Source organism: Natrix helvetica (genome assembly GCF_964273705.1).
Source record: "Natrix helvetica genome assembly, chromosome: Z".
NCBI classification, from domain to species: Eukaryota; Metazoa; Chordata; class Lepidosauria; order Squamata; family Natricidae; genus Natrix; species Natrix helvetica.
The window spans coordinates 20329644-20357452 of NC_138554.1; the positions used below are offsets into that span (position 1 = coordinate 20329644).

The 27809-nt window shown below is 40.8% G+C and overlaps 2 protein-coding genes across 7 annotated transcripts in view; one reads left to right on the forward strand and one right to left on the reverse strand.

Moving 5' to 3' along the window:
• The first annotated feature begins 530 nt into the window (after nt 1-530).
• Nucleotides 531-13580, forward strand: LOC309381243 (uncharacterized protein). 6 transcript variants are annotated; one of them, XM_081931999.1, is made up of 3 exons: nt 531-556; nt 9529-9635; nt 10633-13580. In XM_081931999.1, the coding sequence occupies exons 2-3, from the start codon at nt 9569-9571 to the stop codon at nt 12609-12611; spliced, it is 2046 nt and encodes a 681-aa protein (XP_081788125.1). In that variant the 5' UTR covers nt 531-556; nt 9529-9568; the 3' UTR covers nt 12612-13580. The 6 variants fall into 6 exon arrangements, with proteins under 6 accessions (XP_081788125.1, XP_081788124.1, XP_081788120.1 ...); XM_081931998.1 differs by lacking the exon at nt 531-556 and adding an exon at nt 706-807; XM_081931994.1 differs by lacking the exon at nt 531-556 and adding an exon at nt 8802-9341.
• Nucleotides 13581-13606: 26 nt separating this feature from the next.
• ITGAL (integrin subunit alpha L) overlaps nt 13607-27809 on the reverse strand; it is a 103188-nt gene continuing 88985 nt past the window's right edge. The window contains exons 22-30 of the mRNA XM_081931993.1: nt 27655-27734; nt 25268-25354; nt 23874-23949; nt 22984-23097; nt 21866-21931; nt 19057-19161; nt 18110-18205; nt 16990-17097; nt 13607-15400 (exon numbers count right to left, since the gene is read on the reverse strand). Coding sequence (XP_081788119.1) covers nt 15221-15400; nt 16990-17097; nt 18110-18205; nt 19057-19161; nt 21866-21931; nt 22984-23097; nt 23874-23949; nt 25268-25354; nt 27655-27734 — 912 coding nt within the window. The 3' untranslated portion in view covers nt 13607-15220. The remainder of the gene's footprint in view (nt 15401-16989; nt 17098-18109; nt 18206-19056; nt 19162-21865; nt 21932-22983; nt 23098-23873; nt 23950-25267; nt 25355-27654; nt 27735-27809) is intronic.

Below are 27809 nucleotides of genomic sequence, written 5' to 3' on the forward strand. Positions count from 1 at the left end.
CTTTCCCTGCAGAGTCTCTGTTCATATTATACCTAAATTCCCTTACTTTTTTCATCATAAGACTATAGTCTGAACCAAATAAGTCTATCAGAAGACCTTGTAGGCCAGTCACTCTATCAGCCCAACCCACCTCACAAGTGGGAAAAAGAGGAGGAAAATGAGTTGGATATGTTAGCTGCATTATTTGCAAAAATAATAAAGGGAGGATATAAATGTCATTTGTAAGCCATTGTGTCATTTTGGAACTGATGACATGCCATCAGTTCAGGGTTCAACTCTTAGCAACCATGTTTATTAAATTTATATATAAATCAACCGCCTTTTGACTATCCAAAGTGACTGGGCCATTACAGTAGATATTTTTCTCTCTCCAGAACTGAGCAACTAGAAATCGCAATTAAATTAACAAACCTCTTTGTGTCACACTCATATTAAGCACAGGAGAACTGAAATCGAGCAAATGAATTGCGTGGAGGGAGGGGGAGGATTGGGGAGGTCAGCGTTAAATCCACCTCTCTTCTATGAAACATGAGACGGAGGAAAAGTAACCGCAATGGTGCGAGCTTAGCCGAAGAAGACGAGTGCCTCCCTAGGGCTGTTTATAGAGCTGTCCGGGGAGGGGGCGGGGTTAAAGGAGAATGCCCGCTCTCAGCCGTTGGAGGGCTTCCCCCTCCCCACATCCGCCACCCTCCACCCCCACCCGAGGTGAAAGTCTGCGATCTGTAAAGTTTTCACCAGGTGCAAGAAAGAGATGCAATTATTTTGGCGGGAGCCCAATAAAATAACAGGAAACATTTCAGGATTCCAGTGAGTCTGAATTACACTTTATGCTTTACATAAATGGTATCTCCTGCTTGAGCAGAGGGTTGGACTAGATGACCTACAAGACACTTTGAACTCTGTATCCTATCCAATCCTATCCTATCCTACACTAATTCTATCCTCTCCTACTCTAATTCAACCTATCCTCTCCTACTCTAATTCTATCCTATTCAATCCTATCCTAATTCTACCCTCTCCTCTACTACACTAATTCTATCCTATCCTATCCTATCCTATCCTATCCTATCCTACACTAATTCTATTCTATCCTATCCTATTCTAATTCTATCCTCTCCTCTCCTACTCCAATTCTATCCTATCCTAATTCTATCCTATCCTACACTAATTCTATCATATCCTCTCCTACACTAATTCTATCTTATATTACACTAATTCTATCCTAATTCCATTCTACCCTACACTAATCCTATCCTACTCTAATTCTATCCTATCCTACACTAATTCTATCCTAATTCTATCCTATCCTACACTAATTCTATCCTATCCTACACTAATTCTATCATATCCTCTCCTACACTAATTCTATCTTATATTACACTAATTCTATCCTAATTCCATTCTACCCTACACTAATCCTATCCTACTCTAATTCTATCCTATCCTACACTAATTCTATCCTAATTCTATCCTATCCTACACTAATTCTATCCTATCCTACACTAATTCTATCATATCCTCTCCTACACTAATTCTATCTTATATTACACTAATTCTATCCTAATTCCATTCTACCCTACACTAATCCTATCCTACTCTAATTCTATCCTATCCTACTCTAATTCTATCCTCTCCTAGCCTACTCCAATTCTATCCTAATTCTGTCCTCTCCTCTCCTACTCTAATTCTATCCTATCCAATCCAATCGTACCCTACACTAATTCTGTCCTCTCCTCTCCTACTCTAATTCTATCCAATCCAATCCAATCGTACCCTACACTAATTCTATCCTCTCCTCTCCTACTCTAATTCTATCCTCTCCATTCCTACTCTAATTCTATCCTCTCCATTCCTACTCTAATTCTATCCTAATTCTATCCGCTCCTCTCCTACTCTAATTCTATCCTATCCAATCCTATCCTATCCTACATTAATTATATCATATCCTCTCCTACACTAATTCTATCTTATCCTACACTAATTCTACCTCAGTTCCATTCTACCCTACACTAATCCTAACCTACTCTAATTCTATCCTATCCTGCACTAATTCTATCCTCTCCTCTCCTACTCTAATTCTATCCTATCCTATCCTACACTAATTCTATCCTCTCCTCTCCTCTCCTACTCTAATTCTATCCTCTCCTCACCTACTCTAATTCTATCCTTTCCTCTCCTACTCTAATTCTATCCTCTCCTCACCTACTCTAATTCTATCCTCTCCTATCCTACTCTAATTCTATCCTCTCCTATCCTACTCTAATTCTATCCTCTCCTCTCCTATTCTAATTATATCCTCTCCTATCCTACTCTAATTCTATCCTATCTTATCCTATCCTATCCTAATCTAATTCTATCCTCTCCTATCCTACTCTAATTCTATCCTCTCCTCACCTACTCTAATTCTATCCTCTCCTATCCTATTCTAATTATATCCTCTCCTATCCTACTCTAATTCTATCCTATCTTATCCTATCCTATCCTAATCTAATTCTATCCTCTCCTCTCCTACTCTAATTCTATCCTCTCCTATCCTACTCTAATTATATCCTCTCCTATCCTACTCTAATTATATCCTCTCCTATCCTACTCTAATTCTATCCTATCCAATCCTATCCTATCCTACACTAATTCTATCCTCTCCTCTCCTCTCCTACTCTAATTCTATCCTATGCACTCCAATCCTATCCTACACTAATTCTCTCCTCTTCTCTCCTAGCCTACTCTAATTCTATCCTCTCCTATCCTACACTAATTCTATCCTCTCCTCACCTACTCTAATTCTATCCTCTCCTATCCTATTCTAAATCTATCCTCTCCTATCCTACTCTAATTCTATCCTATCCTATCCTAATCTAATTCTATCCTCTCCTCTCCTACTCTAATTCTATCCTCTCCTATCCTACTCTAATTCTATCCTCTCCTCTCCTACTCTAATTATATCCTCTCCTATCCTACTCTAATTATATCCTCTCCTATCCTACTCTAATTCTATCCTATCCAATCCTATCCTATCCTACACTAATTCTATCCTCTCCTCTCCTCTCCTCTCCTCTCCTACTCTAATTCTATCCTATGCACTCCAATCCTATCCTACACTAATTCTCTCCTCTTCTCTCCTAGCCTACTCTAATTCTATCCTCTCCTATCCTACACTAATTCTATCCTCTCCTCACCTACTCTAATTCTATCCTCTCCTATCCTATTCTAAATCTATCCTCTCCTATCCTACTCTAATTCTATCCTATCCTATCCTCTCCTACTCTAATTCTATCCTCTCCTATCCTACTCTAATTATATCCTCTCCTATCCTGCTCTAATTCTATCCTAATTCTATCCTCTCCTATCCTACTCTAATTCTATCCTATCCAATCCTATCCTATCCTACACTAATTCTATCCTCTCCTCTCCTACTCTAATTCTATCCTCTCCTCTCCTACTCTAATTCTATCCTCTCCTATCCTACACTAATTCTACACTCTCCTATCCTATCCTACTCTAATTCTATCCTATCCTATCCTACTCTAATTCTATCCTCTCCTCTCCTACTCTAATTCTATCCTCTCCTCTCCTACTCTAATTCTATCCTATCCAATCCTCTCCTATCCTACTCTAATTCTATCCTCTCCTCTCCTACTCTAATTCTATCCTCTCCTACCCTACTCTAATTCTATCCTCTCCTATCCTACTCTAAGTCTATCCTCTCCTATCCTACTCTAATTCTATCCTATCCTATCCTACTCTGTACTATTTAGACAAAGGTAATAAAAAAGGGGTAGGGGGAGCAGAGACAACTGAAAAAGTACTATTTGTATTGTATTCATTATCAAACAATCCTGCTATGTTCACTTGGAAGTAACATTTATGGCGGGGGCGGGGGTTCATTAATGCGGGGAAACTGCCTGTTTTGCATCACCAATATGTACTGTACACAGGTGGATTTAAAAGAGAGGGTGATGGTTGTCGATGGCTGCTACTATTAATCATCAGTAAAAATTTTATTTATTTGTTAAATGTATTTGCTGCCCATCTCACCAAGGGGCTACTCTGGACTGCAAATAATAAATAAAAAGTGACATAATGTCCCAAAAGTTTATCACATGACCTTGGGACACTGCAACCTTCATAAATACATGCCAGTTGCCACACACGTGAATTTTGATCACGTGGCCCAGGGGATGCTGCAACAGCCATAAGTGTGAAAAACGGTCATGTCACTTTTTTCAGTGCTGTTGTAACTTCAAGTGGTCATTAAACAAATGGTTGTAGGTTGAAGACTACCTGTACTGTACTCCAAGTGGAAATTTAAAAATGAACCTTCCGTAGAAAAGAATTCAAATGCTTACGTGCAGCTGCCTAAATAATTCTCTGTCCCAACTCCCCCCTAAATGTTTTTTTCTATGGATGTCCTATGACCGGGATGGCAAACCTATGGCACACGGAGCCATTTATCAGGGCACGCGAAGTGTTGCCCTGTCATCTGGCCAGCATGCATGCACGCACTGGCCAGCTGACTTTAACCTTTCTTTGAGGTCATTTTTCACCCTCCCCAGGCTCCAGAGGCTTTATAGGAGGCTGGGGAGGGCTAAAACAGGCTCCCCTGCCCCCCCCCAGAGGCTTCAGGAGCTTTCCTAAAGTGTCCAGAGTGCAAAAAAACGGCCCTACGGGCAAGCCAGAAGTCCGTTCCTGAATTTCTGGTTTGCCCATAGGGCCAGTTTTTTGCACTCCGGAGGCTTCAGGGAAGCTTCTGAAGCCTCCGGAGGGCCTCCAGGGGGGGGGGGGCAGGGGAGGCTGTTTTCACCCTCCCCAGGCTCCTATAAAGCCTCTGAAGCCTGGGGAGGGAGAAAAAAGCATGCAAAAAATGGGCAGTGCCTGTCATGTGTGCATGTGTGCTGAGGGGGTCACGCATTGCATTATAGGTGTGGCATGCCCACACACAACCCCTCTGCGCTCCCCCTTCTTTTGGCATGCGAGCCAAAAAACTTTGCCATCACTGCCCTAAGATATTAGATTTTTTTTGTGATTATGAATCATGAGATCGTTTTGGTATGGAGCATGGTTCATATGGACAATTTCCTCATCCCTGTCACAGGGGTTTAGTATAGTATAGCCTTTATTGTCATTATACATCATGTATACAAAGAAATTGGTTTTAGCCTCACTGGTGCAGTCCCTGACAAAAAATACAAACCACATAAATAGTATGAAGAAAAATCCCTATGCAAGTAATTAGGAATAAAAGAAAGAAAAACTAGTCATACGTTCCCATGCGCGTGGAGTGATTGTGGTTGTGTTTTAGAGTCTGACAGCCCAAGGATAGAAACTATTTTTAAACCTATTTGTTCGGCTGGCTATGCTTCGATGTCTTCTGCCTGATGGTAGAAGTGCAAAGAGACACTGATCAGGGTGTGAATCATCTCTGAGTATCTTCCTTCCACTGCTAAAGCAGCGAGACCTGGCGATGTACATCCAGTGGTGTCAGAGGGCAACCAATGGCTTCTTGTGCCGAATTGATCACTCTCTGTAGTTCCTTCCTGTCTGCAGCAGTTAAACCAGCATACCATACGGTAATGCAGTATGTGAGGATTCTTTCTATCGTGAACCAATAGAAAGGTCACAGAACTCTGAAATGAACCCAGAACAAAATAGAATGCCTGTGTAAATTTTTTACGAAGGTTGTAATTTGTTTATTTGTTCATATCCTCCCTGTACTGAGATGCCATCTACAATCTGGCTGAGGCATTCTGTACAAAGAGCAGCTCCTGTTTCAAGAGTGCTGTAATAATAGTGGTAGCAGTTATAGGCATTTTGAGTGCAATTCCTTTATTTAAGAACATTTATATGGCTGCCCAATTCACTGTCAGTAACTCCGGCAGCTTACAAGGATAAAATTCCAACTCCAAAACATCTGCAGCATTATTTAAATATCACCGACATTGACAAAATCACTATCAGTCAATAGCAAAAGGCAACTTTACTTGGAACAGTAAAGTCCTGTGACAATACTTTTACACCTTCAACATCAACATTTGTCTATCTCAGGTTGTTGGGAAGAATATAGGTGGCTAAAAATGCCAAATCCAGTCTATAAACATCTGGCTGGCTGTGCAACCAACCCTAATAATATGTTTAATATTATTAAACAATTTCTGCCTATCCTATTTCTGCTTTTCACCGTTATGACCATTACAGCACCTCCATAGTCATGTGATTAAAATTAAAACACTTGGCAACTGGCTCATGAGAGTTGTGGCCTTTCAGAATCATGTGACTTGACAAACATCTATGAAAAAGAAAAGGGCCAAACTCAACTGTGCTCAGTCCTTCTGGCCAAAGGCACCTGGCTTTTAAGGTCATTCTGTTTGTTAGCCCAAATTCAGGTTGCTGTGTCATATTTAGATCATGAATGTAACTTTGTTAACAGTGGCATTCAGGATCTGCCCCCCAAAAGGGAATTATTTTAATACATTTTGCTTTTACTGTATTTTTCTCAACTATCCTTCCTTGCAGAGCGACAGTTCTTTTTAAGTAATGAACTGTCACCCTGCAAGGAAGGATAGCTGAGAAAAACACAGAAAGGTGTTTTATTTCTAAATCCTATTTGAATACTATATATATGCAACAGCAATAATACTGAATTAACGTCCAAGAGCCCTAAGAGGCATCTTGGGTGGACATGAAAAGGAATACAGAATAAGAAGAGTTGGAAGGGACCTTGTAAGTCATCTAGTCCAACTCCCTGCTCAAGCAGGAGACCCTATATCAGTGATGGCGAACCTATGGCACGCGTGCCACAGGTGGCACGCGGAGCCATTTGTCAGGGCACGTGAGGCGCTACCCGGTTAGCTGGCTAGCGCGCATCCGCGCACTGACCAGCTGAGTTCACCGTTTTTAAAAACCATTTTTTCGCCCTTCCCAGGCTCCAGAGGCTATATAGGAGCCTGGGGAGGGCGAAAAGAGCCTCCCCCGCCCCCCCAGAGGCCCTCCCGAGGCTTCAGGGACCGTCCGGAGGCTTCCCTGAAGCCTTTGGAACGCTTAAAATGACCCTCTGAGCAAACCGGTCATTTTAATTTATTATTTATTTATTATTTATTATTCACACTTATAGACCGCCCCCTCGCTCCGAAGGTGTCAGGGAAGCCTCTGGATGGTCCCTGAAGCCTCTGGAGGGCCTCCGGGGGGGGCGGGGAGGCTCTTTTCGCCCTCCCCAGGCTCCTATAAAGCCTCTGGAGCCTGGGGAGGGTGAAAAAAGCATGTAAAAATGGGGGGGGGTGCGTCTGTTGTGCGTGCATGTGTACTGAGGGTCGCACATTTCATTATGGGTGCGGCACGCCCGCACACAACCCCCCTGCACTCCCCCACTTGTGGCACACGAGCCAAAAAAGGTTCGCCATCGCTGCCCTATATCATTTCAAGTAGGTGGCTGTCTGTCCTGTCTTCTCTTTAAAATCTCCAATGTTGAAGCTCCCATAACTTCTGAAGGCAAGCCATTCCACTGGCTGATTGTCCTCATTGTCAGAAAATTTTTCCTTGTTTCTAGATTGATTCTCTTCTTGATCAGTTTCCATCTGTTGTTCTTTGGCATTCGGCTGCTTTGGAAAGTTGATCCTTTCCTCTCTGTGGCAGCCCCTGAGATATTGGAACACTGCTATCATGTCTCCCCTAGTCCTTCTTTCTCTTAAGCTAAACATACCCAGTTCCTGCAACTGTTCTTCATATGTTTTAGCCTCCAGTCCCTTAATCATCTTTGTTGCTCTTCTCTGCACTCTTTCTAGAGTTTTCATCCATTGCTTCTTGTTCTACACTCAGGTGCTTTAGAGAATAGTTTGACTCCCTCTTCTTTGTGGCAACCCCTGAGATATTGGAACACTGCTATCATGCCTCCCCTGGTCCATCTTTCTCTTAAGCTAAACATACCCAGTTCCTGCAACCGTTCTTCATATGTTTTAGTCTCCAGTCCCCTAATCATCTTTGTTGCTCTTCTCTGCACTCTTTCTAGAGTTTTCATCCATTGCTTCTTGTTCTACACTCAGGTGCTTTAGAGAATAGTTTGACTCCCTCTTCTTTGTGGCAACCCCTGAGATATTGGAACACTGCTATCATGCCTCCCCTGGTCCATCTTTCTCTTAAGCTAAACATACCCAGTTCCTGCAACCGTTCTTCATATGTTTTAGCCTCCAGTCCCTTAATCATCTTTGTTGCTCTTCTCTGCACTCTTTCTAGAGTTTTCATCCATTGCTTCTTGTTCTACACTCAGGTGCTTTAGAGAATAGTTTGACTCCCTCTTCTTTGTGGCAACCCCTGAGATATTGGAACACTGCTATCATGCCTCCCCTGGTCCATCTTTCTCTTAAGCTAAACATACCCAGTTCCTGCAACCGTTCTTCATATGTTTTAGCCTCTAGTCCCCTGATCATTTTTGTTGCTCTTCTTTGCATTCTTTCTAGAGTCTCCACATCTTTTTTTTTAAAAAAAAATAGTGTGGTGACCAAAACTGGATGCAGTATTCTAGCTTTATAGAGTGGTAATAGGACCTCTCGTGATCTTGATTCAATCAATCCCTCTGTTAATGCAGTTTAGAATTGATTCCATTGGCTTCTTTGGCTGCCGCCTCAAAAGAACCCGACAACTTTGAAATAAAAGACTCGTGTAAAGCCGCGGAGGAATAAAGCCTTCCCTCCACCCACCCACGAGGGTCGCGCACAAGCGGCCGGCAGGGAGCCGACTGAGTTAAAACAGTAGAGCGGGCAAGAATTCTGCTGCCTAGAAAGGACCCAGAAGGAAGTAGGGTTGGAGAAGGGTCTTACTCATGAAGGGACCTTCCTGTTCCAAGCGGATCTCTATAGCTAGGCACCTAGCAGCCTCCCCGTGCCCACTCTTTAATGAAAACAAAGCCAGTGGGGGGACACGTCAGGGAGAGCACAACCAAGTAACAAGGTTTGAAATGGCTGCGCTAGCTAGCAGCATCTCTCTGGACAGCCTGAAAAGAGAAGATGAAAGGGCTGGTGAACATGTGGGAATCAAAAGAACATCCTGGTCAGGAAATTGTTAATGACAGCAAACTGGCGTGGGAGAAACTAAAGGAGGAAAGCTCCTGTTCATCTCATTCTCTGTGTTGTTGTTGTTTTTTTAATTGTCAAAATAGCCTTCGTTTGCTTTGAAATAAATTTTTTTAAAAAACCCTAATGGTTTTGGTAAACACGTTTCCTTTTTTTAAAAAAAAATCTATTATTGCTAGGATCGATCTATCCTATCAGACCGAGGAGGAATGTAGTTGTATAACGAATATACAGCTACATTCGAAGGGTCGGGATTTGTGAAATATATCTACTCTGTAAAATGTAAGGGAATCTGAGGGTGTGAAGAAACTCTAGCAAATGTGTGCCTGTGGGAGGGAGGCAGAGAATCATTTAGGGGACTCTGGAGACTCGGAAGCTCTCTCTCTCTCTTTTTTTTTGGGAAACAGAATTTTAAGACAGACATCTGCATTCCCCGTGCTAAAGAAATTTGGTTTTTTCCCTCCCCCAGAATCAGAATTCCTCAGAGCTAACTGTTGCAGTTTTCCCACATGGAAAGTGGAAAACAAGCCTATGTTCTGGACCTCCAGGACTGTAGTGAAAGAGAGACATTAAGAGGTGAGGAATAAATTGAATAAATTGAACATATGTCAGTAAGAGTGTGCTGTGACTCGGAATTCTTATTTCAAATTTCATTTTTGCCTTACAGTATTAACTGTCCCTAGCCTAGTCACAATTTCTTAATAGCTTTTTAAAAAATATATTTATATCGGGCATAAACCTTTAACTCAGATCTACCATAGAAGAATGTTGGCATAGATTTTGCATTCTGATAACAAGATTTAAGTTAGGTTATCTTTTAAATGTAAATGTATTCTAAGTTTTAATCATTATATTTGCTTTTATCATATTGCTGCTTAAATATATTTTATTGGGGCTGCTGCTTTTATTATGGTGTGTGTGTGTGTGTGTGTACACACCAACCTGTGATTCACAACCAAAGTCACTTTACAGTAATTCTTTTTTTAGGCTTCAAATATTAAATTCTCTATGCACTTTATGGGAGGAATTCCAGACACTTAGAATACCATTTAACCAAACTCTTTAACTTCTTTGTTTCACTACAAAGTACAAGAAAAAATTTTTGTGAGCTTTGTCTCACTAACAAATATGCTAATGACTCTGAATAAGTGTGAAAATAAAACTCTATACTGAAATTGTTCACTATATTTTTACACTATCATTTTTCAAAATTAAATTCTATTTCATTGCAAGTTTTATAGAGATTCTTCCAGACATGAATGGACAATAATATTTATTTTTTTAAATATTTCTATGTTTTACGAGGATCCAAGAAAATTTATGTTTAGTTTTCATAACTTAAATGGGAAAGTCAGTTAAATAAACTTCTGATATCTAAATTAACCTCTACACATCATCTTTGATTGTAGTATAAATCAGGAGTGAACTTGATTTAAAAAAATTCCTTTGAGTTTGCCATCGATTATTTTAAGACATACAGTAATCTGCTTTCCTAAAGTAATATAGAGTAAAAAGTTTAAATTTATTTGGTGAGAATGAGATTAAACTGTTATGATATAACTTCTGACTGTAGGCATTAAGATGACACATGAAAACAAAGAGGAAATAGAATCACAGAACAAACAAAAAGAAGACCAACAAAAGCAACTTAGAGACTCTCCAGTGAAAGGAATAGAAGACTATCAGATGGAAAGCACTCCTCATGAGGTCTTTAACGATGAATCTATCATATCTCTGGAACAGGAATCTACAGATAATCTTTCTGACAGTGACAAAATGCTCAAAGCTACCATTTGTCCTGACTGTGGGAAGAGCTTCAGTAACACCTCTCACCTAATTCGTCACCGTCGTGTCCATACAGGTGAGAAACCGTACAAATGCCCCCATTGTGACAAAAGTTACCGCCAAGACTCTCATTTAGTTCAGCATATGCGTTCTCATACAGGTGAAAAGCCATACCGGTGCACACATTGCGGCAAGGGCTTCTCGCAGAGTTCCAATCTCATCATCCACCAACGGACACATACAGGCGAACGACCTTTCACCTGTCCAGAGTGTGGGCGGAGCTTCAGCCATAGTTCTGATCTCATTCAGCACAAGCGGATCCACACTGGGGAAAAGCCTTACGTCTGCTCCATCTGTGGAAAATGCTTTTCTCAGAGCTCAAAGGTCACCCAACACAAACGCTTCCATTCTGGGGAGCGTCCGTTTTCCTGTGGGGAGTGTAGCAAAACCTTTCGTCTCCGGGCTGATTTGGTCCGTCACCTCCGCGCTCATACCGGAGAGCGACCTTTTGGCTGTCCTGAGTGTGGGAAGCATTTTGCAGAGAGCTCCCATCTTATCCGACACCAGCGGATCCATATGAGCGAGCGTCCCTTTCGTTGTCCAGACTGTGGGAAAGGATTCAATCAGAGCTCCAACCTCCAGCAGCATCAGCGGGTGCACCGAGGCCAGAAACCCTTCAAATGTGATGAGTGTGGGAAAGGTTTTGGCGTAAGCTCGGCACTCTTGCAACACCAGCGAACTCACACCGGTGAACGACCCTACTGCTGCAGCCAGTGTGGGAAGAGTTTCAGTGTCAGCTCCACCTACCACATACACCAACGTATTCATGCAGGGCAGAAGCCCTACTCATGTGCAGACTGTGGGAAAGGCTTTGTGCGTAGCTCTGCTCTCCTTCAGCATCAAGCAACTCACACCGGTGAGAAGCCCTTTCGATGTCCCTACTGCGGAAGAGGGTTTGGACAGAAATCAGCGCTTTCTCAGCATCGGCGAGCCCATGTGAGGAGAGGGGAGACATTGACTTTGATGGAAGGATGGGACACGGCTGGGATGGAAGAGGTTGGGGACCAGGGAGTGGGAGGGGAAGCACATAGTCTGTGGCAGGGGAATGGGATAGGGATTATGGAGCCCGAATGGCAGGGTGTTGGGGATGAGGCCACAAGGCAGGAATGGGAGGATGACGGGGATGAGGCCATGAGGGTGGAGTGGCAGGATGACGTTGATGAAGGTCTGGAAGGACAGTTGCAGGATGATGGCAGAGGAAGCATGAGGCAGACCTGGAAAGATGGTGTGGAATCCTCCCTGAGGACCGAGTGGCGGGACGATGAGGATGAACAACTGGAACAGGGATCACAGGGGGATTGTACTGAAAGCATGAGGCTGGAATGTCAGGAGGATGACGACGACGGTGGTGGTGATTACAGGAGGGTGGAGGAGAATTTCCAGGATGACAATCTGAGCATCAGGCTAGAGTGTCATGATGATGAAGATGGTGAAAGCGTAGAAGAATACGTACAAGGTGACAGTAATTCAAACACAGGGGAGAAAGGTCAGGATGAGATCCCAAAGCACGATTGGCAGGATGATAGAGGCGAAAGCATAAGGGAGGAATGGGAGGCTACTTTAGATAATTTAAGGCAGGAGAAATTAATTGAGGAAAAGGAATGGCAGGACAGCGAAGACGATAGTGAGAAGCAAAATTGGCTAGGAGATGGGGAGGACAGCTTGAAGAGAACAAGACAGAAGTCAGAGACTGAGTCACCCAGCTGAAGCTGAGGAGCTTAAGGAATTGAAATGATTGACTGGGATGTAGTAGAAGAGAGTAGAATGCCTACAATGCTCATAATAGCTCAAACCAGCGAGTCATCAAAAGTCATTGTGGATAAGCAGCAGAATCGTACTTTGATGCAAAGCGGTCGTCTTCTTCTGCAACAAATATAGTTGTATTTATATTTGTAGGGTATTCTGTGGTGTCTACTCTCCACTTGAACATGCCCCTCACTCCAGTCCCTGCATGCCTGTGCTACTACAGAGCGCTGTGTGGTGGCTGCCTTATGGTCAAGCTCTATGATCCGGCTCCCTATATTCATTCAAAGCCTTCTGCCGTTTGCTGATCAAAATAATTCCAAAGGGTGATTTTAGTCAGTCCGTTTTTAAACGTTACTCTACCTATGTACATGCTGTATTATACTTACCAATCCAGCCCATGTTTTGTTAAAAAAAAAAAAAGTTTCACAACACTTCCAAGGTAAGATGCCTTATTTATAAATAAGTGGGTGCCTTTCCTTATGGTGGCAATTCTTGCTGGATTCCAGGAGTTGATTTGGAAGGAGTTTTCCTTCAATTCAGTCTATAAGCTTTTAAATAATTGACTTGGGAAGGGGGAGGATGACAAAAATATAATACAGTTGTTTTAGTTTCACAATTGTTATTTAGGAACCCAGCAGAATGTGGGGACACTCTTAAGACTCCAATATTTAACTAGAACAGCTTTTGAAACTTCTGTTGCATGCTCTGAATCTCTCCCAACTGTAGTTATTTTTGTAACGTTCTAATCTTTCTTTCTTTTCTGGGTCCCCCTCTGCTGAACTAATAAATGCTCTTTTTGATTCCACTCAAGCACCCTCCATTCTTTTAAATTGAGCCAGGATTATTACTCAACATTTTAAATCATTCACGACACTTGCATATAACTTGCATATATACACTGAATGCTTAACCTTGACACACACACACACACACACACACACACACACACACACACACAGAAGCAGCACAGCCAACCTCTTTTCAAAGTTGGGGGGATTTCATTAGTGATTTTGATATATGGAGATTCTGGAATATAAACTTTTTTTTTATTCTGGAAAATTGATTTCATTTATTAAGGTAAAAATTATCTAAGACATTTATTTTGGCCACCATCTGTGAAATTATTAACTGTTGTAATTTTACTTGTTCACATTACTGTTAAAGATTTTCTGAAAAAGTTACATTATAGCAAATACATTACCAAAATATATATTTAAGAAAGTCCTTATTGAAATATGGTGAAGAAAATATAAATTTAAAAAGTTCCCCCCAAAATATTTTAACATAGATTGGAAATAAGTGCAAAAGTGATCAATGAAAAGTTCAAACAATCCCAGAGTTTGAAAGCCATATAGCTTTGATGACACAGCCTGCCTTTTTGTTTGTTTGTTTGTTTGTTTTAAGTTGGATATTGATTTACAGATTCTGTTCTGCTCCAAATTTTCTGATGACAGAATGCTTTACTATTTCCAAGGGCTTAGCCTGCAACAGATTGTCATTTGTTACCCTCCTTGTTTCTTGCTTCTATGTTTGGGGGTTGATGCTTCCATCCCTTATGTTCCCTTCCATACTAAACATGGGAAGTAATATAAATCTAATTAAGGTTATTTAGAGACATCATGCAGGGCCATAATGGTTCTTAAGAGGGTGAAGCTCTTGACTAGGGTCCAAGCCATTCTGTCTCCTCCCATTCATTTGAGAGTTGCCAAGATAGGGATTTTAGACTCCAGTGAGAAAGCTGAAGTGATGGTTTGACCCCTGTAATCTCCAAGGGTGGAGATGTGGTGGAATATAGCCTGGATTCCAAGGCGAGAGGGGCTGCATTGGAGATGCCGCATTGCAGAAGACTGAGAGACAGCAAAGTTTATATAGTTTGATTGGGAGGAAGAGGCTTAAGGAAGCAATTCGGTGTATATCTTTATTGATGCTAGTAGTTTGCTTTAGTGTGGCAAGATTTCTGTCCATAGATGAGGAACAATAAAGGAAACTGCTTTGGAGTAATTCAGCACATCGTTCTTGGTTTTGGAACCTTACATTTATTTATCTAACCGTCTGCTGGTAGTTACTGTCCAGAATTCCAGAGAATTTCTTTCATCCCTTGCCAAGTGAGGGAATTCGCATAATTCCCCTTTTAAGTCTTACCCATTTCTGCTGTGCAAAAAAATAAGACTAACAAAGGCCAAAGGTCCAGAATCCCCAAATCTGCTATTGTCTAGAAAATAATCTCATGACAATATGCACACAAAACAGCAAATTTGTCTCAGATTAAAGGACTAGCAGAGGATGCAGACAAACACATTTGCCTGCCTGCATCTTGTTCTGGTCCTCTCATCCTGCGTACCTGCCCTCTGCCTCAGCAAACACGTATTATGGATCTTTTTCTAAGACGGTCATTAGAAGCACTTGAAATAACTGCAACAATAGCTTCTTTTTTTGTTTTTGAAAGGAAAAAGGAAGTCATCATTACCAGCACCACAGTCTCCTGACTCCTAACCCCCACTCCCACCCCACACACTGAGCATTTATAACAAATAGCCTGGCGTTAGTCTCTGGAGAGAAACATGATTTGATCATTGGGTCTCATTTTCTGTATTCGACGGTTCTGTAAGGAGTTTGCTTTGGCCCTCTTTCTCGGTATTAGAACCTTCCTTCTCTGCACCATCTTCTAGATTGTCAGCTGTTTGTGCAGCATTCTCATTTTCTCCTTGATTTTCTATCTTCTGTTTATAATTCCGCTTGAAGAACCCACACTGTAATGCAAAGTAAGAAAAGCCATTAGAAGCAGAAATTAGGGAGATCCAGCCTCAGCTTAATGATTTTGAATCGGTAAAGAGAGCCAGTTTGATCTAGTGGCCACACTCCAGGCTAGAAAGTGGGAGATCGTGAGTTCTAGTCTTGCCTTAGCCAGGAAAGCCAGCTGGGTGATTTTGGGCCAATCCCTTTCTCTTAGGCCAAGTTACCTCACAGAGTTATGGGGAGTGGGGAAATAGAAGGAGGAAGGTGTATTGAATATGTTCGCCATCTTGAATTATTTGTAAAGCTAATGGAACTGGGATACAAATAAATTAATACGTTCACCGCTTATAATTATTTGTATAATTACAGGATGAGCATTAAATATTGTTCAGTTTATCAGATGCCATTTTCTTTCCAGTTATGTACATATATTAAAGGAACAGACAAACACTGTTGGTCTAGATTAGCTTATTTATTTATAAGTTGTTTGCTTGCTTATTTATTTATTGTGAGTGCTTTAACACTGCTTTAATTAAAAAAACTCAGATCTAAGCAGTTCGATATACAATAATTCAATTCATGCCAAGCTGTACAACATTTGTGAGGTAAACAGTTACACATAAGCTATCTCACAGAATGTCTGTAAGGAATGGAGTTTATGTTGCATGTTGCAAAATAAAAAATAATTTTAAAAAAGTTCTACAAACACAAATACAGTTAGCCCTTTACTTAAAACCATTCGTTTAGTGACCATTTAAAGTTACAACCGCACTGAGCGAATGACGTTTAACTAATTTTCACACTTAACGACCACTACAGCATCTCAATGGTCATGTGATCAAAATTTGGGCGGTTAGCAACTGGCATGTATTTATGATGGTTGCAGTGTCCCGCGATCATGTGACCACCTTTCGCGACTTTTTGACAAAGTCAATGGAAAAGTCAGATTCACTTAACCATGTTACTAATTTAACAACTGTGGTGATTCACATAACAACTGTGACAAAATAGGTTGTTAAATGGGGCAAAACTCACTTAACAGCTATCTTGCTTAGCAATAGAAATTTTTGGTTTCAGTTGTGTTCATAAAGCAAGGACTATATATAATCTAGCTCTGAATAATATAATTACTAGAGACTAATAGTCTCTAGTCATGCTGTTTTTCTGATTAAACTGCTTTTCAAACATTGGCAAGTTTGAAAAACTTAAGTAAGTAAAGTGGTACAGCAGCTAAAATCAGATTTAACTCAGAACAGTCTTAAGAATTTAAGAATTCCAATAATTCTTTCTTGGAGCTGTGAAAAATGCCAGGGACAACATCAACAATAATTGCTAACAATTAGGAAATGGTATAGTCCATGCTTTGCAAGCAAAAGATCCTAGGCTTAATTTTGGACATCTCAAATAATTATAGCTGAAACTGTAGCCTGACAATATACTTTGGACATTACAAAGTAGTGATGGATGAATAATTTCTGAATGTTAGCAATGCTATTTTGAAATATTACTGATCCAATCATTTTTTAAATCCAACTGACCAGGGAGAGCCCAACTTTCAGTTCCTCAGAATTGCTCTGGATTTCTGAAATAAAGTAATTCTTACCTTGTAAAGTACTACAATGCAGAGAATAAGTAAGAACAAGCCTCCAATGGCGCTGCCTATTATAATTGGGAGATAATTCATCATAATTATCACCTCTATTTCTGTGACCTGTAGGGCATATAAAAGAAAGAAAGAGAGGCATAAAGTCATAATCATATCTTTCCAGCCAGGGAGACCCTGCAAATAAGCAAACATTTAAGAGTGGCATATGGCCACCTTTTCTCCATCCAAATTTGATTAAGTAATTGCTTTAAATAAAAACAATAGCTAGCAGATGAGTCTCCTATCCTCCTTCCTGTTCAGCTGAAGATTCTGATAATGAAAACTTTATTACCTCATAATATTTTCCCTTCTGTTCTCCTCAATTTATTATTATTAATATTTGACTTTTCCATCCACTCAGTGACTTTAAAAAGTAGTTAAAAATCCCCCCCCCAACACCAATTCTAGAGGTGTGCTTGAACATATTTTGCAATAATGTCTGAAAATGAAGGAGATTTGGAGGATCTTGAATGTTTTATCCAATTGTTTGTGGTTTTCTTAATTGGTTCTAACAAAACCTACTTGCAAATTACATTTTGGATTGCATTTGAAGGGATGATGTGGCTTATTTAATACAGGAGGTGAAATTAGTAGATTGCATCAAAGCTGTTCAAAAAATCATGGGACTCAGGATTTGTAGCCGGTTTGATCAGTTGACCATATTATAATAAAGAAAAAAGTTCAATAAATTTAAAAGTGTTCTGCAACCTTTCTGTGAACTTTCTGAATCAGAGATCCCCAACCTTTTCACCTTTGCAGACTGGCGGGGAGGGGATGGTACCGTGTGCATGGCAGGCAAGCACATATGTGCAGCTCTATTTGCACAAGCAGTGGGCACGCACATCCTCCACTTCCACAGTCTGGTTCTGAAAGACTCAAGGCCCAGTAATGGGCCACTGCCTTGAGGATGGGGACCCCTGTTCTGAATAGTTCCGAGAGCTTCCAGCCTAAAATACATGGATTGGTTGGAGGAATATTACAGCAGGAGAGATAACAATAGCAAAAGATTACAATATCATAAGAATATAGAAAATTCTTAGAGAAGAAGGGAAATAAATAATTTCAGTCACAAACCCACCTGAACCTGGACAAATTCATGACTGTAGACATTTTTATATCTTCCAGTATCAAATTCAACCCACAAGGCTGTGGAAAGTTTGGCCTGAAGAGAGTGCTAACAAGAAAAAAAGGATAATGAAGTTTACATTGCATCAGGCAGCATAAATCATCAGACGAATATGCCAGTTTTTATCAAAGCAAGTCATTTGCTTTCAAATATGTGGGTGCGAGAACTAAATTCAAAGTCTTTGGGAGTCCAAGTAGCCCACCCAAAAATGTTTGTGTTTGCTTGAGGTTTTTAATTATAAACATTGTAGGTGGAAAGCCATGTTAGTTTATGGTATCCCAGAATTGGAGGCTAGTAGCTCCTCATAAGTAAAATCTACTAATCCTAAAACATAAGGTTTTGTTACGAAGTAACTACAGTCACTTCATCAAATGCAATGTAGGTGAAAAGGGGGAAACATGATTATGTGAGACAGATTACAAGTACTATGTGAATGGACAATTGTAGCGTGTTCAAAATCCATTAACACAACTGTGATCTTCAGAGGTAGTTATAAATCTTTAATGCATATAATAACCATTTGATGTTCGGCAATTTATCACTCAATTGTGCTTGCAACTGTGTTCCTATAGTATGCTAAGTGAAATAAATCATAACAAAATAACACGTTATTTTAAAATCTGGATAATGTAAAGATAACTAGATTAGACATTTACTCCCATCACAGACTCTTTGCTAATATCTCATCTCAGTTTTTTGTAGGTCTGTAGTTTCTTTCCTTTGCAATCCACAAGCTTCATGAATGTCTCTGCCTCCTGAAATATTCAGACATTTGATTTGTCTACTAAAATATTCAGTCATCTATTAGATGAGGGAAAAATACATTTTCCCATTCTCCAGGTTTCAGATATAAAGGAAATGGGGTTAGAAACCATTGTTAATTATGGAGCTGTTTTTACCTCTGATTTGTTTTGGGTAGACATCATCCCAGTTATATGGATCATAGATGAATTTATCTGTCCAAGATCACATTTGTAGATAAGGTATTCATCAACTGCCCAATGCTAGGGAAAAAAAACATTGCAATTAAAGAAATATTCCAGCTGTCCCCACCATCTTTTTAAGGGATTGTTTGATTGCTTAAAATGACAGTTTATTTTGATCAAATTAATATTCCCATACCTAGCAGGCCTCCTGATATACTTCCTTGTAAATAATAATACCGTAAAAGAAGAAACGGTGGAAGACCATAGCTTTGTCCCAAGCCAGTAAGAAGAAATAGTTTCTTACTATTTCTTCAAAAGATAAATCAGAGAGTAGAGTACTTTCTGGTGTTACTTCTTTCTTTGAGATGGGAATAATTATTTGGGGAGCTAGTTGTTTTAATGAACAAGCAATTCCATGATGAATCACACCATTTATTTAAAATCTTTAAGAAACTGGCCATGTCCCAAATGATCTACACCAGGAGTGTCAAGCTCAAGGCCCAGGGGCCGGATCCAGCCCTCTGGATGCTTAAATTTGGCCTGTGGGGCTGCCCTTGAAACAGCAAAAGACTGGCCTGCAGTGCCTCTTCCAAGCGAATGAGAGCTATTTTCAGCCCTCCCAAGCTCTGTTTTCACTGGCAGAGGGTTGCAGGAGGCTGTCGCAGGCGAAAACAGCGCTCAGGAGCCCGTTTTCTCTCGCAGAGCACTTGGGCTACCACAGGCGCCCCTGACAGGAGTGATGTTAAACTGGCCATGCCCATCCTGGCCACACACACACACACACACACACACTCAAGCATATTGCTGATGCAGCCCTCAATGAAATTTGAGTTTGACACCCCTGATCTGCACAAATAAAAAAGGTAATTTATGGATGATAAAATTCCAGAAAGATTTCAGTACACTTAAATCTATTCATGTGTTCCTAACATAGGACTCCCAGTTCATTCAAGGAATCTGCTTGGATGGAAGAAGCTGAGGTGGTTTAGTTAAATTTTCTGAAGTAGGTCTCTATATTACTCATAGGGGGAGGAATCCTGCTAATTCAGCCCTTCCTGTTCTTTTTCTCAGAGGCACCGGAATGGTATCCTCTATGTCCTTTAGAATAGTTTATTACTTTTGAGAGTGTTGTAAACATTCAGCTTTATCCATCCAAATGGATTTCTTGAATGAATGAGTCTTTGCTAGAAACAAAAGAACAAATTACTTCAAAATTAGATACATATAAATTCTTGAGTGTCACTGCGTTAAATGTTTGCTAGCCTGAACTGAATAGCTGAACTGCACAGGTCATAAGCCTTATCTGACAATGATTTATTGCGCATGCTTAACATGTTTATTACTTCACACATTCCAGAGACTTCTCTTCCCTTTTGATCTTTGTCCGTCTGCCAGGAAGCTGGTAGACAAACTGTTTCTGCCAAAATGTAACAATTAGATAGATTTGTTTTATTTCTTTATTTCTTATTTTTGTATTAAAGCTTGTTTTTAATTAGAATATGTTTTCTGGGATTTTATTTCTTTTTCGCACCTTAAAGATAATGCTGTTTGGAAAAGCCGCGATCTAAGACCTCATCTAGTTCAGGGTGAAATATCTTCCCCTGACATTGAGTAACTGATTGTTAAGCACAATTCAAAATGAAGTTGCTCATTCTTAGCCTTCCTTCCTTCCTTCCTTCCTTCCTTCCTTCCTTCCTTCCTTCCTTCCTTCCTTCCTTCCTTCCTTCCTTCCTTCCTCCCTCCCTCCCTCCCTCCCTCCCTCCCTCATGTCCCTCTCTAACAATTTTGCTCATTTGTTCAATCTCTATTATCCAAATATCTCCTCTAACCCCAAAATACTTTTTCTGCCTTATTGTCACTAACCCAGAGTCTAACTCCCGGATTCCTATGAAGACTCCTAATCCCTATGAAGTGGATATACTTTCTTCCTTCTAAATTCTGCTTGAAGCCCACCTCTTCCATTTAATCATTTAATTCCTTTAATCTACTACCTTAGTTTCCAAAGTTACCTAAAAGAATGGGTAAGCATCATCTTATAAGAGTTATCAGTTCCTTCCTGAGAATCTTTACATCCTCTGAGAATCTTTAGATCCACTCCTGACTGTTCTCCATCTCAGCATAATTTGGAAGGACAAATTCTCTCTTTTTGGGTTATTGTTAAACGAAATGGGGTTGGCAATCAGTAAATCCCAATCTACCCTCTGCTAGTTACTAATTTAATGGAAGCATGATTATTTCACTGAAATAAGTATAGGCAGCCCTCGACTTATGACTACAATTGAGCCCAAAATGTATGTTGTTAAGTGAGCCATTTGTTGTGAGTTTTTCCTCATTTTATGACCTTTCTTGTCACAGTTGTTAAGTGAATCATTGCAGTTGATAAGTTAGTAACCCGGATGTTAAGTGCACCTGGCTTCCCCATTGACTTTGCTTGTGAGAAAGTCACAAAAGGGGATTATATGACCATGGGATACTGGAACCGTCATAAATATGAACCAGTTGCCAAGCATCTGAATTTTGATCACATGATCATGGGGAGGCTGCAAAGGTTGTAACTCTGAAAAACGGTCATAAGTCACTTTTTTCAGTGCCATTGTAACTTTGAACATTGTCATTAAACAAACTGTTATAAGCTGAGGACTACCTGAACATCGTTTTCGTTGGTTTATCTCTGCTTCCTTTTCTTTCATCTCCCACCCATCCAGTGCATGGGGCTGCACATGTAAAGCAGCATATTTTAATTACTTAATAATATTGCATCATATTTAGAGATATATGCTACCTTAATTAACGTGGGATAATTCCTTATGGTCATGTTCTTTTCAGGCTGGCAATTCACATTAGGATCCTAAAAAAAAAAAAACACTCAACTATTCCATGTTATTGTCATGCAAAACATGTAACATCAAATGGATGGCTGAAATGGGCAGCATTACTGCTGTGACATCGCAACCTTATTTTTTTGTCAGTGTAACTAAACCAGCAAGATGCTCCAGAGTCTGCTGGCATCAAAATCTTTAACTTATTGTTGATTTCCTAGACAGCAGGCTTTCAAAGGATTACAGAAATATTTTAAAAGGTTTGTAAACTACACAGAGAAACCAAGATTTTTTTCTCTCTGTTATTAGTGTTACTCAACCTTGCAAATTGAAGATTGGTGGATTTCAACTCCCAAAATTCCCCAGCCAGAAACACTGTTCTACATTAATCCACCCCAGGATTGTTTTAAATGCAGGAAACAAGATAGTTTCAGATTATCTATCATGATTATCAAGTAAACATTAATTGAGACATTAATTAAATACATATTTAGATGGGAACATAGTATGAGAGTGGGGATTATTACAGGAATCATTTCAGTGATTTGAAAAGGAGGCTCAAAATATTGGCTTACTTGTGTATGGTATAAGCAGACAAAGTAAATTGTAACATTTTTGATGTAAAAAGTATGCCTCAATCAATTATGTCAAATATGCTGTGTTACCCACCCTACCTTTGTAAACTTGGACATTATTTTTTCCTCCTGTAATTCCTAACACACTTGTATTTTAGAAAATGACATTAATACTCTTTGCCTTAAACAAAAATCATTTAAAGGTAAGGGAAGATTCATAGTATTCTTTTAAAAATTTAAATGTGTCTGGTAATTGTAAAATATGTGTTTGTGTGTAAAACCTGTAAGATGTGGGTATGACATCACAATCCAAGCCTCACCTTTTTTATAGGTGCACCATAGGTTTGGATCACACTGCTGCACCTGCCAAATTGCAAGTTCTGATCTTACCTCCAATAGATCCTTTTGATGGAAGCAAGTGGATTGTCTAAAACAGCCTGGAGAGCTTCGATTAGAGCACAGAACAACAGTTCACCTAAGTTTCCATATTAAATAAACTGACGTACCGCAGTTAGGATTTTACCAATCTTCCATATCAGTCCAGAAGGAACTTTAGTTGGCACTTTGACATACACCAATACTTTAGGTAGTGGGAACTTCCCCAGGGCCCAGTTAGTTACCTGGAAGAGAAGGAAGATGAAGGGAAAAATAGCAATAATGTTGCATTGGAAAATCGGCAAGAAACGTAATTTGCCTGCAAGCAAAAACTGATGGGACCACCAAATAGACAAAGTGCCAGTAATAGCAATGAAGAAGCAATGAAGAAGCTCTGGAACTTTAAAATTCAAACAGCCATGCATTTGCACACCACACTTAACTGTATATTAAGAAAAACAAGTCTGGATAGTGGACATTACAATACCTGGAGACAGCAAAAGAAAAGAGAAAGAACTAAAGAAAATCATCACATACAAAGACTTGAAAATAGAAGTAGAACAACTGTGGCAAAAGAAAGCAAAGATAGTACCAATACTAACAGTAACATCTGGAGCATCCCTTGAACACCATCATCATTGACCATTGGTCAATTGCAAAAGACTGCTTTGCTTGGAACAGCTTACACCCTGTGACAAGACCTTTAACACCATCCAACTACAACATCTGCCTATCCCAAGTATTAGGGGAAAATTTGCTAGATTGAGAAAAATATCAAATCCAGTCTAAACATCTGGCTGACCGTGCAACCAATCATTATAAAGTTAGTAATGTTTAATGTCGTAAGCCACCCAGAGTCACCTGTGTGTGACTTGGGCAGCCATATAAATTCTTTTAATAAATGAAAATGCATAAAAATAAGCCTTTGGGCCACTTTCTCATAAGTCCACAGGATTCTAAGCACCATGACAGGCATTACAGCAGTCTTACTTTGGGTGAAACCTTGCAAGCACCAACTCACTTGGTAGGAGTGTGTCACGGTCTTGTTTTCTTGCCGTTCAGAACTGAAGTTAATGTATTGGCTAGATGTTTCTAACCTGCAAGAGACAAAAGCAGGAATGGATGAGCAAGGAAGGAAGTGATCTTATTATTACTAGAACCCCCTTGAATTTACTGACTCCAAGAGAACTTATCTGTTCACAATACTGGCTGAAAAGAGAAAAATAACTTTACAGTACTTGCAGACAGAGGGCTCCTAATACTAATGTTAAAAAACATTATGCAGCCATTCAATCTTTTTAACTGGTTCTCTTTGTAGAAAGAAAGAATACAAGCAGTGGGATGGAGGGGTGGGGGCTGCAGCTCAAAGCTGACAAGATGTAAACTCTGCCCAGTGATGGGTTGTAGGCAGTACACCCCGGTGTGGGCGTACCAGAGCCTACGCGGAGCACCGGGTACTGTTCCGGTACGGTGCTCTGGAGGGTCCACCGCCCGCCCTCGCTCCTTACCTGTCCTCTAAGCCTTTGGGGCTTCCGTGCACGTGCATGGTGCTTATGGCGCTTGCACGACACTCCGCCGAGCAGCTAGAGCGTTGTGGAGGCTTGCGGAGGCATGGCAGGCAGGCACTCACATCCATGTGGGTGACACTGGGCCTGTTCCAACCATAACGGTTGGAACGGGATCCAGAACCCACCACTGACTCTGCCTAATATTCTATGACCCCAACAGCAAATTATGCAATAAAAACCTCATTTAGAAGCCCAATCTTGGAACCAAGCAAAATAACCCTGTTGGCAAGCCTTTTTGGAACTGAGTGCCGAAATGGGAGCATGCACGCATGCACAAGAAAGCACGAGAAACTGGAAGAGCAGCTCCCTAGCGTGCATGTGTGGGAATTCCGGAAACCGGAAGAGCAGTTTCCCGGCATGCCTGTGTGCTCCAGGAAGCTGAACTTCTGTGTTCCGGCATGAACATGTGTGCTGGTCACCTGGTCTTCCAGTTTCTAGTGTGCATGCGTGTACAAAGACCAGCTGGCTGGCATGCATGTGCATGCCGGAACCCGGAAGAACAACTGGTGAGGCTGGCATGCCCAGAGAGATGGCTCTGTGTGTCACTTCCGGCACGCGTGCCATAGGTTCACCATCACGGCCAGCATTTGCGATGATGCCATCATAAGAAACTGTTGGAAGCCCAGGAAATGTCATATCTTCTGAAAAATGAGGTGGAAGGTTTTGCAGGAATTTCAAACACCGGTATTTGTAAAGTTACTAGATCAGAGGGCGACCGATCCACAGTCACTAGGTTGTTCTGGGTGTTATATTCGTTCTGCTTAATTATGGGATACACCTCAGTGGCCTACAGGTCTGCTTTCATATCCAGGAGGAAAATGTTTAAAAAGGCAACCAAGAGTCTTACCTCTTGATAATGATGTTGATGGGGTACTTCACAGGGATGCTATGAACAGCTCTGTTGTTTTGAAGAGTTTCATTAGCCTCGTTTTCACTATAAGAGAGTAACACACAATATAAACTTAGAACTACTCGTTCCAGACTTCCGCACCCATAAGCAACAAAACAAATGACAACCTCCCACTATGTGTGAAAAGTTTTTGATCAGTTGTGTGCTTCCTGTTCTAACATGCCAGGTGTTTTGACCTAGGCTTCCTTAAAAAGCATGAAGCAGAATCTCGACAAAACCGCTTTTATTTACACGACTGTGAATTACTTTCATTCACAATCAACAAGTCTTGGCAAACAGTCTTTCGGAGGAATATTTATCAACATGAACCTTATCTCACTTGGAGATCTGCCAGATGACTAGTTTCCAAACACAACACTTGGCACAGAGTCTCTTATAGTCACAAACGGAACTTTCTACTCTTGAAACCAACGAAGGAATGAATTGTTTCCTTCAAAAGCCCCCTCCCTGTTCGCTCCTCTTTTGTTTCCTATGGGGGGGGGGCATCACCTCCAAGGTGTGACTTTACCCCTAAGCCGACCCTGCCTTCTTAGTTGTTTTTGTCTTCTGGCAGCTCTGCGCATGCACACACTGGGAACAGGCTCCAGCTGTTCCTCTGCCTCATTGCTGTCTAGCTCCCTCTCTGCCTCTGACACAGAGCCCTTGTCTGAGCTTTCCTCAGCTCCCACGACTGGCCCATGTTCCTCCCCAACCTCCTCACTGTCCGACTCTGCTTCCAGCTTTGCTGGCCACCGATGAGCCACAACACCTGGGAAACATGGACACTAACTTCCCGGTCGTTACAAAAGCTACAAGTGGCACAAAGAGCCATGGAAAGATACACCCTCAGTGTTACAAGACAAGATAGAGAGACCTGCACATGGATTAGAGAACAAACGAAAGTATACAATGCCGTCAAGAGAGTAAAAGAATTGAAATGGAAATGGGCCGGCCACATAGCAAAAAGAACTGATGGCAGGCGGACCAAGGCAGTCATAGAATGGATCCCACTTGATAAAAAACATCTATGAAAGAAACCTAAAACAAGATGACATTGGCAAGTACTACGGGCCCAATTGGCCAAAAAAGAGAGCTCAGGACCGTATGGGTTGGAAGCAGTGGTGGGATTCAAATAATTTAACAACTGGTTCTCTGCCATAATGACCAGCTAGGTAGGTGGGACTTGGTAGTCCTGTGACTGGGTGGGCGTGGCCAACTCAATGTCACTCAGGTCGATGGGCGCTTCGCCTTAGCTCTTACAATGTAATAAGGGTTAACCAGAGAGGCAGTTTCTGTAACCAGGGGGAATAAAGATTAGGCTAGAAACAACACCAGAATGTTTCCTTCCTGCCTTCCTTACAGGATTACCCCTGTAAAGTGGGAAAAACCAAAATGAGATTTCTTCCAACAACTGGTTCTCCAAACTGCTTAGAAAGTTAAGAACCAGTTCTAGTTATGACCATTTGAAGTTATAACAGATCCCCCCCCCCCAAAGGTACTTACAGATCCAGAGTTCTGAGGGCTGCACAAGAAGTTGCAGCATTCTGCAATCATAGGGCCATGACATTTATGACATTTTGGCTGGTTTCCAGCCTTTTCGGTGGGTTTCCATGGAAAAAAACATTCATATACTAGATTCACGAAATGACTGACGTGTTCCCTTAACGACCAACATGTTCAATTAACAACAGCCACAAAAAACGTTGTAAAATTGGATCCTGTCATTTGAGCGCCTTCTTATGACCATCATGACTTATGACAGAAATTCAGGACTCCATTATCATCATAGGTTGTACTATATTATAGTAATGTACTGTACAATATACCTGCACTACATTATAATAAATAAATACTAAATAAATACTAAATTATAATAACTAGAAGCAGTACACTGATGGCTTCTATCCTGGTTTTCTCTGTAGCTGCAATCAAATCTTTTTTTTCAATCCAACTGTCTTCTTTTTCTTTAAGACAGGCGTTTCCAAACTTGGGAACTTTAAGACTTGTGGACTTCAACTCCCAGAATTCCCTAGCCAGCCTGGCTGGGGAATTCTGGGAGTTGAAGTCCACAAGTCTTAAAAGTTCCCAAGTTTGGACACCCCTGCTTTAAGACCTTTACGTTTTCTGATTCCCCACTACAATTTTACCATGCACACCCTGCCATTTCTCCATGATTTTCCTTTCCAAAACGTTTTGTTAATTTTCCCTCTTTCCTCTTCCATCTCATCCTTATTGGAGGGTTTAAAATTAAAACAGCTTATTTTACTTTCTTGGTAGCACCTGACATAGTAAGGCTGCAAGAGATGAAACATAATGGCTCAGTAAAATAAGTTATTGAAGTTTACCTAGTGACATACGCCACCAACTCCACGTTTTCTTTCCAGTCCATGTTTTCGAGCACACCAAACTGAAGCTGGATCAAAGCCTAAGAGAGAGCAGGTCAACACTGAGACAGTTCACAACGTCTGCCAAGCATTTTACAGTCTTTTTCATTCTATGT